The 14358-nt window shown below is 40.7% G+C and overlaps 1 protein-coding gene across 2 annotated transcripts in view; it reads right to left on the reverse strand.

Moving 5' to 3' along the window:
- LOC146315268 (heparan-alpha-glucosaminide N-acetyltransferase) overlaps positions 1-14358 on the reverse strand; it is a 33551-nt gene that overhangs the window by 16006 nt on the left and 3187 nt on the right. For both annotated transcript variants that reach the window (XR_014771854.1, XM_084736048.1), the window contains exons 5-10: positions 11400-11469; positions 11228-11294; positions 7665-7747; positions 3232-3308; positions 2096-2126; positions 1847-2007 (exon numbers count right to left, since the gene is read on the reverse strand). Coding sequence is in view for 1 of the 2 variants with exons in the window: in XM_084736048.1 (XP_084592174.1) it covers positions 1847-2007; positions 2096-2126; positions 3232-3308; positions 7665-7747; positions 11228-11294; positions 11400-11469 (489 nt within the window). In the remaining variant the exon portion in view is untranslated. The remainder of the gene's footprint in view (positions 1-1846; positions 2008-2095; positions 2127-3231; positions 3309-7664; positions 7748-11227; positions 11295-11399; positions 11470-14358) is intronic.

A 14358-nucleotide genomic window follows, 5' to 3' on the forward strand; every position in this document is an offset into this window, starting at 1 on the left:
CAACAAAGTAGTGTGTAAGTCTTTAATTGAAGTGATAAAACAAAAATACAAAAGACCAAAACTTGAGTTTTTGCACCTTTAACAGTACTTTGAGGATGGTTTGGTCATCTAACCGTAGCAGCGTTTATTAGAAATGACTCATAGTTGATGCCAAAGGTTAACACCTTCCTCTGTCTTGTCTGACATTGAAATGATTTAACATATTGAGCTGATATGACTCCATTCTCTTATTAGATCAAACCCTGGGACTGAACTGCCGAGGATGTCCTTGGAGACAGAGGGCAAAGCTGCAGTTTGTGGTAAAAGTCACAGTGCTGTTGTGATCAGCTCCAGCAGCAGCAGCAGCAGCCTCTGCAGCAGCTGCATGAGGCTGAAGGGTGTAACACTATCTGTTTGTAATTGTCCATTACCACAGCGCTTGTTTTTGCTCAATCTGCCTCTGTTAAACGTCCCCTGGTGCTCGATTTTGAGACTGCACACACACAATAACAATATTTTTGTTAACCCAGTTACACAGACATCCACCCAGGAAAGTCCATTAGCGCTGGGGAAGGCTAATGTGTGAAGGGCGCCCTGCACATCCCCAGGTGGACCATGAAATGGGGATTTTCAGCCTGCTTCTCCTCCTTTAACCCCGACACAGCCCTGCAGCTTTTATCATTAATCTGGAACACATGTAACACCTTTGTTTTTCACATGTCTTCTAGTGTTGGGCATATCATGAACAGAGCACATACAACATCTTATAAGACATTAGTGCTGCAGCTAATGCTAATTTTCTTGGTGGATTAGTTTGAGGATCATATTTTTGAGTTATCATTCAAAACAGTGAAAAATGCCTGTGACAGTTTCCTGAAACCCAAACTGATGTTAATAAGTCTTATTTTGTCCAACCAACCATTAAAAATCCAAATATATTCAGTTTAGTATACAGTTAAAGGACCAGTCTGTAGGATTTAGTGGTCTCTAACAGTGACTGCAAACACCTTGTCTCTTCCTACTCTTCCAAGCATGCAGGAAAAACTACGGTGGCTGTGAAACTGGCAAAAAACATTAAAGATCGTATCAAGAACCAGCGTATGGTTTGTCAGGTCTGGGATAAATGGGATCAAAAAATTATTTGTCTCTTGCCATGGACTACTGTTCATATTTTCTCCAGAGGTCCCCACAGGGATGTCCTCAAAAAGGACAAGGTTTGGAAGGAAAACGGACCTTTGTGAGAACAACTAAGTAAATTGTCCCCTAAATTTGAGACAAGGCTGACTTAAGAAAATTACGTGTTAGACTAAATAATTTAGACTCTGAAATTATTGCAGAGGGAGAAATCACAACCGGCGCCACTACAATATTGATTTATAGTATATGTGGACAAAGTGGTGTTATTTTCAGGTGATTATACACTGATGAAAACATACCTATGCATATTATATTCCATTTGTGCCAATAAATCTCCATAAATCTTACAGACTGGACCTTTAGGGGAAGAAATTTATCACATTTGAGAAGGTAGAACCATCAAATGATTTGGTAAAATGGCTGAAACAATTAATCAATTATTGAAATAGTTGGCAGTTAATTTCCTTTTTGATGGAATAATCAACTAATTGTTGCACATCTACATGTCCTGATATGGCATGGCTCTTAAAAATACCATGTTGATGTTTGTTTTCAGATGAACAGGTGCAAAAACATTTGAGAAGCCGCTTTCTGTTCTCTTGCTTCAGAACATCTAATACATGGACATATTATTAGACATGGTAGTCTGCATTTTGAGCATTTCCCCTGTACAGAACATGCACATAAATATATTTGTTCCATTAACACGTGCTACATATTTTGCACCTACATGGTCCGTCTCTTGGAGAGTAGTTGAGGAAGCAGAAGCCGAGCATCAGGAGGACGACTGTTCTCCAGGTGATTTTGCGCAGCAGCTGCAGGCGGCTGACTCCTCTCCTCTGCATGGATCTGAAAGCCAGCACCACTGAAGTCCCAATAATAAACACAAACCTGGAGGAAACAACAGTGTTGCGATATTTAAAAGCATGCAAGTGTTTATAAATTTGTATACATAAAAAGAGATGAAAACCAAACCTACCATGGCATGACAAGATCTGCCACAGTTAGACCTGAAACAAGTTCAGAGGCATAAATTAATATCAATAGACATACAGATACTTGGATTTGTTGCTATTATACAGAGTTCACAGTTCTCGGCCTTTTCTATTCTCTGCGATATAAAAGGACTACAAGGTAAATTAAGAACAATGTTGTGTCCTTAAAGTGCTGCTTCCATCATTAACTTTCCATTTTGAAAAGATGTGATTAATAAATATCCACCCTCCTGTGACAGTGGCAGCCCTGCAGCAAAGAGAAGATTAATCAAACCACCCCTGAAATCAATACGCCTGTGTAGAAGTGGCAAAGAGGCTATTATAAATTTTAAATTGGGAACACCCCTAAAAGATGACATGGATTTCATAAAGGTTGCACTGACATTTTTGCATTTTTCACGTTTCTTTGGGTCAGAGATGCCTTGCTCCAGGGCACCTCAAGAGCAGCTGCTGCAGAAGGGGAGTGCTAGTCATTCGCTGCCCCCTCCCATGTTCTCCCAGCTGCCATTTAAACACTCATCCCTCCTCCTTCTCGTCTCCTCCCTGGTTGTTAATAACAATAAAAATATATGGATTGTGCCTTCGATGTGGCTCCTATGAGGAATGGCGTCCTGTGTGTTTGGTTTGAGACATTATTTATCATAATTAGCGACAACAGGTCAGAAAATGCTGCAGACATGATGAGGAGGATGGTGCTGTTGAATGATTGCCTTGAGTTCACACATTCAATTCACATTTATGTGAGAGAAGGTGTGCATTCATATTAGAAATAACTGCTCCTTCCATGAAAAGGACTGACTGCTGTGAGCTGTTGGTCCTTTCAGCTGTTAAATCTACTGGACCTGATCACAAGTGGACGAGTCTATGTACAGGTGTGAATGCACTCAGGACAAATCAGATCAGCAGGTGCGTGTGCAATGTGTCCTGGGCCACACCGACTCAACTGACATCCTGTAAGCACATTTTCTGGTTCACTGCAATGTAAAACTACATGTTTGGGTTCTTTTACCTGCCAAAATAAGCTGCAGATGTTTGTGAACGATTTCACCACTGAACTTGTAACCGCAATATCCCCAGAGTGTGAAATAACAGTTTGTGCATGTTTTATGCTTTACTTAACCATTCCACGGTGCATGTTGAAAGAACCAGTAGCCTCCTCCACCATAGTTCACAAAAACCATCACTGTCAGGGCAAACCTGCAAAGACAGGAAAATGAGTAAGCACTACAGTACACTACATGCCAAGTCAGTAAAAAAAATTGGATTAATGTCAATGCAGGAGAGTGAGTACTGGAAATATGGGTGAAAATGGTGAAGTCTTTTAAACACATGAAACACAGACTAAAACTTTCACATCTGAGAGTTTTTTTTTTTTTTTTTTTACATCTAACTAATACTTCTGATAAAATATTAACTTCCAAATTCAAGTAAACGAGGCCAAAGGAGGGGCCTTTTATTCTGTCACACTCCAAATGCAAGGTAATGCAATCTAAGCATTATGAATCACTCAGGAAATGAACACTTGTCCTCTGGATCTCCTCAAGCAGGAATGCTGACTAAAGACTTCTGCGTGTAATATATGATACACTTTATACTTTAGCACCGGCCAAGGCTGCTGAAACACAGCACACGTGATGGAGTGCTTCGCCGAATCAGACGTCGGCGGGATAAAGGTGTTTGCGTTGCATGTCAGAAAATGGGTGGGGGCCATTACACAACACAAACTTGTGGGGGAATGTAAAGTGGCTGCGTGGTCAAGCAGCCACGAGGCTGATTCCATCCTTTAAACATCATAAAACACTTGAATTTATGCTTTTGATTCATGTTTTATTTAATCAAAAAGAAGAAAGAATATCATCAGAGGGTCTTTAAGAGCCATAACAAGATTAGAGCAACCTCTAAGAACGAGACTGTCTGATAAGGTGCACTGTATCTACCTCTGCCTCCTCTTGTTTTTCTGCCTAGATTCAATTAAGAGGTGCACCAGAGCCATTACTGCTCTTTTAGCCCCAACCTGCTGATACAAGATTTTAATCGGCCACTATCATCTCAAAAGGGCTATTAAAGTAGAGTAAACCCTGCTGCATGTGTCCATGTACTCTTTCTCTCTCTGTCTCTCTTTCACACACACACACACACACACACACACACACACACACACACACACACACACACACACACACACACACACAACATGCACACATGCAGGCTATCATGTAAATTTTGACGAACATATCCATTAGTCGCCATAGTGACAAAGACAGAGGTTAAATCACCAGCCAGATGAGCCCCGGTGAAAATCACCGCAATATCAGAGCTTATTGGCTGCCTTTTTAATCCAAACACTCTGGGCGTCTGACTGTGAAAGAGAGCCTCATTTTAGGCAGATTGCATCACAAATGCAACACACGTGTGGCACTATAGGATGCTATCTATGATTAAGGGAAACAATACATGCTTAAAGGGATAGTTCAGATTATTTAAAGTGGGGTTGTATTTATCCATTGTGCATTACCTTCACTAGATGGTGGATAATTTTGGAGAAGCAGCAGCAGTAGACGTGTAGAAAGCTAAGAAATGTACTGCTGTGGACAGGATCAGCAGCAAAAAGCATTTTAGCCACCTTAAAAAAGTTTAAGTATATGCTATATTCAAAGGGGAAACTGCCGTTATATAAGCTAAATATTGCTCTTTCCAAATCAACCAGACTACGTTGGTGAAATAGTCATTTAACCTCGCAGAACACGAGAGCTGCTGGTCTACCGCTGCCTTAGTCAGTTAGTTTGTTTGTGTTACTTTGTTGTTCTCTGCCTTTTTGCGTCACGACTCCCCAGAATAATCAGGTTGGTGTTCATGACCCTCTGTTCAAGAATAACTGTCTGACACATGAAAGTTATCAAACTCATACAGCGAGAACATAGCTTTGATCTCACAGATTAAAAACTATTTGAAGGCAAATTATATCAATAGTACAGACAATTTAATGTAAAAAAAAAAAACATTCTCCAGTCAAGTTAGCAATTTTATCTTACAAAATGCAAATATTACTTTCTGTTCAGAACATGGTGATTTATAAATGTTGATAACAGTCACTGTTTTGCTGGTTAATAGAAATTAGTCAGGTTACATTTCTTGATGCCAGCTGTATTCTGAATATTTATAAGTGCTCTCCACTTAATGGTGCATGTCATTAATGGGCCAACATTACAAAGAGCTGCTCTCTGTTGCTCTGTGCTGCTCACCTCAGTATTTTATTCTATTCTCCACAACCATCCGGTGACATTATCTTACGACCCCCAGGTTAAGAATCACCGGTTTAAAACACAGAAGTCACACAATAACACAAGCAAACTAACAGATCGAAGCAGCGGTAGACCAGTAACTCCCCTGTTCTGCAAGATAAAATGACATTAAAACAAAAAGAGTCTGGTTGAACAACAGAGAGCAATTTTTGTGGTGTATGACATCAGTTTACTGTCGGAAAAGGCTGTCAGGCAGAAAGCTAATGCAGTGAAAATATTCAAAATATAGCGTACACTTAAAACTATATTGTTTTAGGTGGATAACCTACATTTTGTTGCTGACCCTGTCCCTGTTTTAGTTTAACATATTCCTATGCTCTTGTAAAGCACTTGAATTGCCTTGTGTCTAAATGGTGCTATATACATAAACTTGCCTTGCCATTGCCCTGTCAATCGCCATCTACTGCAGGTAATACACTAACAATCGATAAGTACCTCATACTACCTCACTTATATGCAATACATAATCCAACCTATACCTTTAACATGATGTGTACTGAGATCCCTTTGTTTTATGTTGCACCAAAGTTAATGCGAGATAATGTCCAGGTTGAAGCACCGCAGACGTGCTTCCTGGTTCCTAATCAGGTTGAAGTTGTAAATATCCCTGTGAGGCTCTCCACTGAACATTTGTCACTTCAGTAATAGACTTAATTCATGTCTGGGAATCATATTCATGATTTATAGGGAACAGATTACATACAGACGTGTCTTTCTTGCAGCAGTGACAACTGGTTATGACTCACTGATAGACGCTGATGGACTTCTTTGATTTGAATCACTGTACATGCATTACCAATTAGAGTGTTAGCTTAGTACATTTCCCCGTTGCAAATGGATAGTTACACTCTATAACTGCAGAGTATTGAGTTACCTACAGGGCTGGTCATATCAAGTGCATGGACACCCCATCTAGTCATAATAAATTACTACTTGAGTCGAAATGCCATGGTTCTTTTTTTTGTGGCCAAACTTCAGAGTATATCTGAAACTGAATCTGAAGAAAACTTGGAGCTTAGTCAAAATAAGGGACAGAATGAGTCAGCCACCTGGTGTTAAATGGAACTGACAATCCATTGTTTTGCTGTAATAGTTGTTCCCTCTGTTGTATTTAGCACTGCTAACTACTGACGGTGCGATTTTCCACAGTAAGGAATCCGGCGACAGGCTTTTAGCAGTGAGGCACAAGATTAAAATCCAAATCCTTTTAGAAAAATTAACATCCAACCAAAGCCTACTGTTCTCTGTATATCATGTCAGTGAAGCCTGAGCAATGATCAGAAAAACCTTTCGGCTCAGAAGAAAAGCCTTTTGCCTTCAGAAATGCCTCAGCATTTATGGCGGATGACGGATGTGTCTGTTCTCTGGAGAAAGTTGTTACTTATCAGGGGCACGGATCATAAGTCACGGGGCTGAGGAGGCACACGCAGCGTTAATCTTGAGCCCTGAGCCACAGTTTGATTAAGTGTGTTGTCAGGTATGAGAATTTCCAGTATTACCGATCAGGACATCAATATTCCACAAGTATCTGCAACCCCAGAGTGACATTTCAGATAATAAGATTGAACTGGAGGACTGCAGCAGAAGGGAAATGAAATCAAAATGTATCCCTTCCTTGAACCTTTTGCAAATTCTGCTGTGAATGTACTCAGCTAATTCAGCTCCCAAACCAAATAAAACTATGTGGTATTTTGAATTCAGCCCATATGCACGGCGGTTTCAGATGGCTTTTCATGCAGCCGCAGATGGAGAAAGATGCCAATCGTCTGCTGGATGCTGCCTCTGTGCTGCTGGATTTCCTCTCGCTCCCCACTTTGGCAGGAGATCTATGGCCGTGTGGATGTGTGCTGATATGTTGACGGTATTATTACATCAATTATTTGGCAAGGGGGAGGTCAAAGCCACACCAGCATCCTGTTTCCAGAGAGGCGTGCTTTGTGTCTGCCCCCAGGCCACAATTAAGGCTAGCAGGGAGCCCAGATTCAATCACATGCATCACTCCTGTCCAACAGAAACACACTGTTCCAAATCCAAGACACACTGATATCAGAAATCACGCCCAAAGCTATACCGCCTGATAACAAAAGCTTGGGGGGAACATGTGGCCAGACTGTGACCCCAGTAATTATTCATTACGCTGGGCCTGTAGATCTTCATCATGCCTCAGACTGCTCTGAAAAGAATTAGCATGTGAACGAGCCGCATGTGGTGATAGAGTGATAAACAGGATGGTTGTTGATGGCATACATACCCTCGGAACGTGTCCAGTGAGCGCAGACGTTTTGGTTTAGCTTTAGTGGTGTTTTGCTCAGCTTCAGGAACCTGTGCTCCGTCCTGTAGAAACAATCAGGAGGTAGAAGAAGTAACTTTAGAACTTTGGCTTCCAAGTAACCGAACATTAGTGCAGGTCATATAAGGTTATATGGCAAGTAACAGCTGACATGTGGCTCCTGTATGTACAATGTATGTTGAATCCCTCTTGTTTCAACGTGTGATTGCTATTTCTCTTTGCTTTTGCAGTTAATATCTGTTTGCATTTGTTATTTTTAATTAGGACATCTGCCACATCTGCCAAACTTTACTTTTAGCTCTGCTTCGGTCTCCACCAGAGACTGTTCATAGAAATAAACAATATGAGAGCACCAGAAAAGTTCAGCCAAAGCATCTTGACTGCTCCCTGGTGGCGAGGTCATAAATCCTGCCTCACCAAATACATAGTTACGTCAGATAATTTTCTTTTTCCCAAGGATGTTTTCTGTCCTTTTACTTATCATTATCAAGTGTTCATTTTTTTTGATCAGTTGATCAGCGGCTCCAGCAGGCCAGCAGGCTCCAAATGATGTCACCTGCACACGATGGCAGCACTCGTAGGATATTTTGGCTTAGGTTTTTTTGCAGTGGGAGAGAGTGGAGCTGTGGGAACCATTTTTAAATGTCAGTGATCTTCACCAACCCTTGAGAAAAATATGCTCCACTAGGTTCACTAGCTAGCTGGTAACTTCGTCTGTTCCTTCTGTTTTGAGTACAATGTTTTTCTGCAAAACTGCTGTCCGCTTTGGTTGGATTTATGGTTAACGGGAATACAAATAGGTAAAGGGATAGTTCACATTTTTGAAGTTGGGTTGTATGTGGTACTTATCCTTAGTCAGTGCATTACCTACAGTAGATGGCGGCCTGCACACCCCTATTTGGAGAAGCAGCAGGAGTCCAAGTGTATGAAGCTAAGTATTGTACTGCTGTGGACACAGGAGCAAAGTGTATGTTAGGCACCTATAGGTTTAAGTGTACACTACATTTAGAATATTTCCAGTGATTCCGACAGGAAACCGACATGGAAAATTATATTTTGCTCATATAATCGTGGTTTCCCTTCAGAAAAGGCTGAAAAAGCATAAAGCAGTAAAAAAAGAAAAAAATCAGAATAAAGCGTACACTTAAAGTGATAGTTCTTTTTAGATGGTCCTTGTTTGATGCAACAAAAATATGTTTTGCCACTGACCTGGCAGCCAGCCGTACATTGTTTAGTTTCTGTGCTGGTAGGTAAAACACCCACTGTAGATAAGAACCCCAGACAACCACACATCAAATAATTCAAACTATCCCTTTAACCAAAAGAGCAAAACCAAACAATGAGCTAAAAGACAGTGAAACAGGGAGAGCTGCACAGTTGGGTGATTATTCTCCATATGTCTGTCAGTATGAGTGAACTGATTCAGTGTGTATAAAAATATTGATTAGTGCTGCTATTCAATTATTTAGTTGTTGTTTTTTTAATTCATTAGGACCCTCTAAGTTGCCTCATGTTGCTTTGCATACTTAAATATCAAAGTGCTGATTACAACAACTCCTTTTAAAGCCGACAAGTTCTGCTACTTGATATTAAGTTTAAAATGACCCTCGTTTGTTTTTGCAGTGATTAATTATAATTACATTATAATTGAAGTTCTTTGTCTTGAATGGGCCACATTGTTTTGTGTACCATCTGTACTTTAAATAAAAAAGTGGAGAGGTTGAAACAGAGAACACAAAGAAAAACACAAAATAGCAACACTATCATATACGTGTATCACAGAAAATATACATGTAATGCAAACTTCTTCACTATAATTGTTCTGAGATGTAAAAATGTTGACAAAACCAAAAGTCCAAAATGCCACATGGGTCAGAATTCTTCAAAACGATGTTGGGCATCTCTCTGTCCTGGGTCGTCCTGTGTGCGGTGTGGCGGCGCCTCTTTTCCCCCCTCTCTGTGAAGGCAGCATTGAGATGACTCTGGCCTGTTGCCCTCTCAGTTGGATTAGCCTGACTTGTTGGCCTCCATGCAGCAGTTTAAAGAGCCAGAGCAGGAAGACACCAGCACTAATATGTTATGATGGATCTGCGTGCCATCCAGACAGCATATGGAAGACAGAGACATCTTGCTTGGAAGCATAAGAGGAGCCATTCATGCTCACCAAAAATACACAGCAGCTCTTGCCATCAAGCAAGATGATTGGACGGATACGACGCTGTATTGCTGCCATGTAAGTCTGCTGTACAATTGGCTCTGCTAACATTTGTATCAATCATTCCATTAGTGTCTCCCAAATGGCTTGATGACTGGAGTCTCAGAGCAATTTTGGTATGCATCTCTGGCTGTGTAGTTGGCCAATGAAAATAATGCAATCTAACTGTTGGATCAAGGCAGTGCTGACTTTTGCTTACAAAAAAAAGTAAATTATGCATTGTGGCAAAGAAATAAAATTGCTATTGTGCTTTTCTGAATGCTTTAAAGGTGATTATTTGAAAAGGGATTGTATGAGGTATTTACCCATGGTCAGTGTATTACCTACAAAAGATGGTGATCAGCACATCCCCAGTTTGGAGAAGGAGTATTGATGTCCGAAGCTAAGCAATGTACTGCTGTGGACTGAGTCGGCAACTTAAAAAAGGCCCATATAAAAAAAAAATCAATATCAATTTAAGTTAAGCTGTATTTAGTATATTTTTACTCCTTTACCTTGCTGTCAGACAGATTTTTCTGATGGGAAACTGCCGTTGCATAACATAAACATCGCTGTTTCCAAACAAACCAAACTCCACTGGTAAAATTAGTAATTTTACCACTCTGGACATAAGAGTTGCCGGTCTACCACTGCCTTGATCTGTTAGCTAATTTGTGTTATTGTATGACTTTGGTGAATCCGAACTAACACCAAACTTAAAAATAACACAAACAAACTAACAAATTGAGGCAGCGGTGAACCAGCAACTCCTGTGTTTTGCAAAGTAAAAGTGACGGTTTGCCATTGGAATTTGGTTGGTTTGAAAATATTCTAAAAATAGTCTGCACTTAAACTGATATTGATTACTTTAGGTGGTTAAAGTACATTTTTCTCCTGACTCTGTCCCCAGTAGTACATTGATTAGCTTCCTACACTGGTCTTCTCTCTGCTTCTCCACACTGGGGACATACCAGCCACCACCTACTGTGAGTAATGCGCTGATGATGGATAAGTACGTCACACAACCCCAGTTCAAACAATCAGAACTACCCCTGTCATATCTAAGAAGAGGGACATGATTTTTCATCAATAAAGACTTTCCCTATATTTTTTCCATCTGCACATTTTGATGAACAAAATTTTGTTTTTAAAGCTGCATCTTAAAGATCTTTAGCTGTTTAGTATCTTGATGAGTTCACCGCTTGATGGAAATCATTTAATTGGTTTACGATTGATTCAAATCTAATCAATCAACTCATGAATCTGTGTCATCTCTGTGCATTTTATGATATTAATCAAATGCATTCATTAGAAGCAGCATTTTACTTACATCATCCACAGAGTACTGTGGGCCTTGGCAGCAAATGGTCTTAATTAATTCTGATGTACAGCGCCTCCTGTAAATGGGACAATAAGTATAAGCTGCCTGGTTCTGATGGAGGGGTAATCAGTGCAAGATGGTATTTTTATTGTGGATGATGAAAAAAAAAAAAAAAACCTACCTGTAGATGAAGGGTGCCACAGCGTATAAGAGAGCAATGATGGCCAGTAAGACAGCAGCCACCAGAATAGCTGGAAAATAAGACAATGTTTACAAATGGACATTTCATAATCAAACTGTACCACCCTGCGTCATTGTCTTTCTGTCTGGAAGTCCATGTCAGGAGCTTTGTACTGTACATCTCTATCAGAATCGGATCTGACTGGGGATAAAAGGCCTGATTAGCAGTCCAATCTGTCTGCTTTTACTCGCCTCTGGACTCCCTTGTGGCTCTCTGTCAGTCAACCAGTGTCAAAGAGGAGACCTCAAGTGACAACCAAGAACCTAATGGAAAATCATGGTCGATCCATCAACTCTACTCAATCACGCTGGGTAATCTAACCCTGCAGGCATCTGAAAGGGAAAATGTAAGGCTACACTGGGATGAGGACAAGGAAACAAAGACAGAGGGAAGGAGCTGGAGGGCGTCATAGATGGGAGCGGGGTCAAGATGAGGTTTACAGTACGAGACGGCACAAACACTGCTGCTGAGATGTCTTTTATTCACTAAATAAAAGATGAAATCCTCCTAGATCAAAGAACAAGGATTGGGATAGACAGAACCGACTTGTACGTTGTGTAGGCCCTGTGAATTATCTTTTTTTTTTCAAATTGTGATTTGTGATCTTTAAATAATGTTGTTGAGATACATAAAGCCAATCGATGGCTCTGACCCTGTACAGAGAGCCCCCTCCTCAATCACGTCAAGCCAATCAACATCTCTCTGACCCACGGGGCTCCCATGTCAATCATGTCAGTGGATGGATTTGATTGGCACAGGTGCTGCAGCAACTGTCAATCACTATGATGCTGAAGTATGCATGTATGACATGGCATGCATGACATGATGGCGCCTCAAAAATGCGAGTATTCCTCCAGCGCTGTCAAAAGACAGAAGAGAGACGTCTGGATTCAGGTTATGTGTGGACAAATAATTAAAAGCAAAGTTCACCCCAAAATCAAAATTACATATTTGTTCTCTGGCCTGCAGCGCTGTTTATCCATCTGGATGTTTTAGTATGAGTTGCGGGGTTTTGGAGATATCAGCTGTAGAGATGTCTTCCTTCTTTTGATTATAATGGAACTAGATGGCACTCAACTTGTGGTGCTCAAACTACACCCACCAACTGTATCACCATGCAGAAGGAAGCGTGCATCTACTCTACTCTAATGATACAGCATGCGAAGATGGCGCCCATTTAGTCCAATGAGAGTTATTCACCTGGTGCATAAGCCAAAAAAACAAAGTATCATCGGCGTAAAGGGAAAAAAATAGAATTACTGTAGTTTCAGAATTGTTTTCTGTATGTTGTCATATAGACCCAAAAAGAAGACTGTAAGTATATTAATTATTACAAATTATTTAAACAACATCTATACAGGAATTATTCTGTTCCAAACGTTTTGATCAATATAAGCAGCTGATCACAGTGATCACTACAAGAAGTTTCTACTGTATCTGCATCAGCTCTAGGCAGTAAGAACTAAAAGCTTGCCTATGGCCCCATGTAGTGTAGAACTAGGCTTGTTGGGGGGTTTTAGAGGAACTAAAAGCTCATGTTCCTGTCTCTGTATTATGGTATAATAAAGATAAAAATGTTAATAGGGACATTAGTGCAACATAAATGATGCTAAATACCCCTTAATCTGATTTCTATGCTCTTTGTTGCAAACAAAAATGAAAGATTTCTACATTACTGCTCTCGCATCAGCACCAGCAGCACTGAGAAATCACAGAGACATTTTACAGCTGTGCTACCGATTATAAAACTATAACACACACACTCAGCAGGTATCAGTATGGTCCTCTTGCGTCAAAGCTGCAGGGAATAAAGGGCAGTACACACAGTGTTTGTCTTTAGTGGAAAAACAAACAAAAAGAAGCCATTTTAACCTGAGCTGAATCCACACGATGACATCCACTCTGAACAAAGAGTGGTCACTTGATCGCCTCAGAAAAGTCACGGCATCTCTGCTGTCCACTCATAAAAACACCATAAAGCTCTTCAGCACATGAAGAGAAACAGCACCACAGATCTTTGCAACAGTCGTGCTCACTGGCTCTATTAGTTACTGTCAGAACAAACAGACAATTAATGGAGGCGTTTGGAAACAATCAGATTAAGGTCAGATCATTGATATGTTTGTTAAAATTGGAAAAACACTTAATATGAGTCAATATTGTGAATTTATTTGTAAGAATTAAGGCCTCAGCAGGTGACTTGTGGTTTGTGGTGCAATGCAGAATACAGTACTAACATGATTAAAGGGTGGATCTGATAGCAGCTCTACAGAAACATATCCTTGAAGAATACCGCACCCAACAAATGACCTCATGAAGCCCAGAGGCCGATCAATCGGAGAGGCTGAAGTAAACTTTGAAATTCCCTCACAGGGCAACTCTAACCTGTCTTGAGCTGCTGACCAGACCATTACTTAAGCTGAGCAAGTCCTATGGGGAGTTTGTATAATCACCGGTCTGTGGAGCTAATGGAAGCTCATCATACTGTGAGGGGTGCAGTCACACTGACCATATATCTGCTCGGATAATGGCTACTCGGCCTTAAAAGTCTGATCTACAACATAATCTGCAATATTGTTAAGTAGAGTGTACATTATGGAGAGTGACGCTTTCAAAATCCCATTACGCCCTAATCCTTCCACACTCCCTAATGTATTACCCACAATCCTCCACGCGCGGAGCCAGGCCTTCAACACAAGCAGAAAAGCTTTTCTTTTATCCCTTTTCAAGAAAGCATGTCTTATCTGATCAATACACATCATGTCCCAAGGGACGGATGAGAACTGCTGCTCAGTGGACGAACCGAATGATTCTCCTCTGTGCTGCTGACTCAATTAAACGCAGAGTGGATCAAAGGTTCGGCCTGAGCGTGGACACAGTCAGTCATTCAAAACTCTGC

Source organism: Lutjanus erythropterus, chromosome 14 (assembly GCF_056507025.1).
Source record: "Lutjanus erythropterus isolate fLutEry1 chromosome 14, fLutEry1.hap2, whole genome shotgun sequence".
Taxonomy (NCBI): domain Eukaryota; kingdom Metazoa; phylum Chordata; class Actinopteri; order Lutjaniformes; family Lutjanidae; genus Lutjanus; species Lutjanus erythropterus.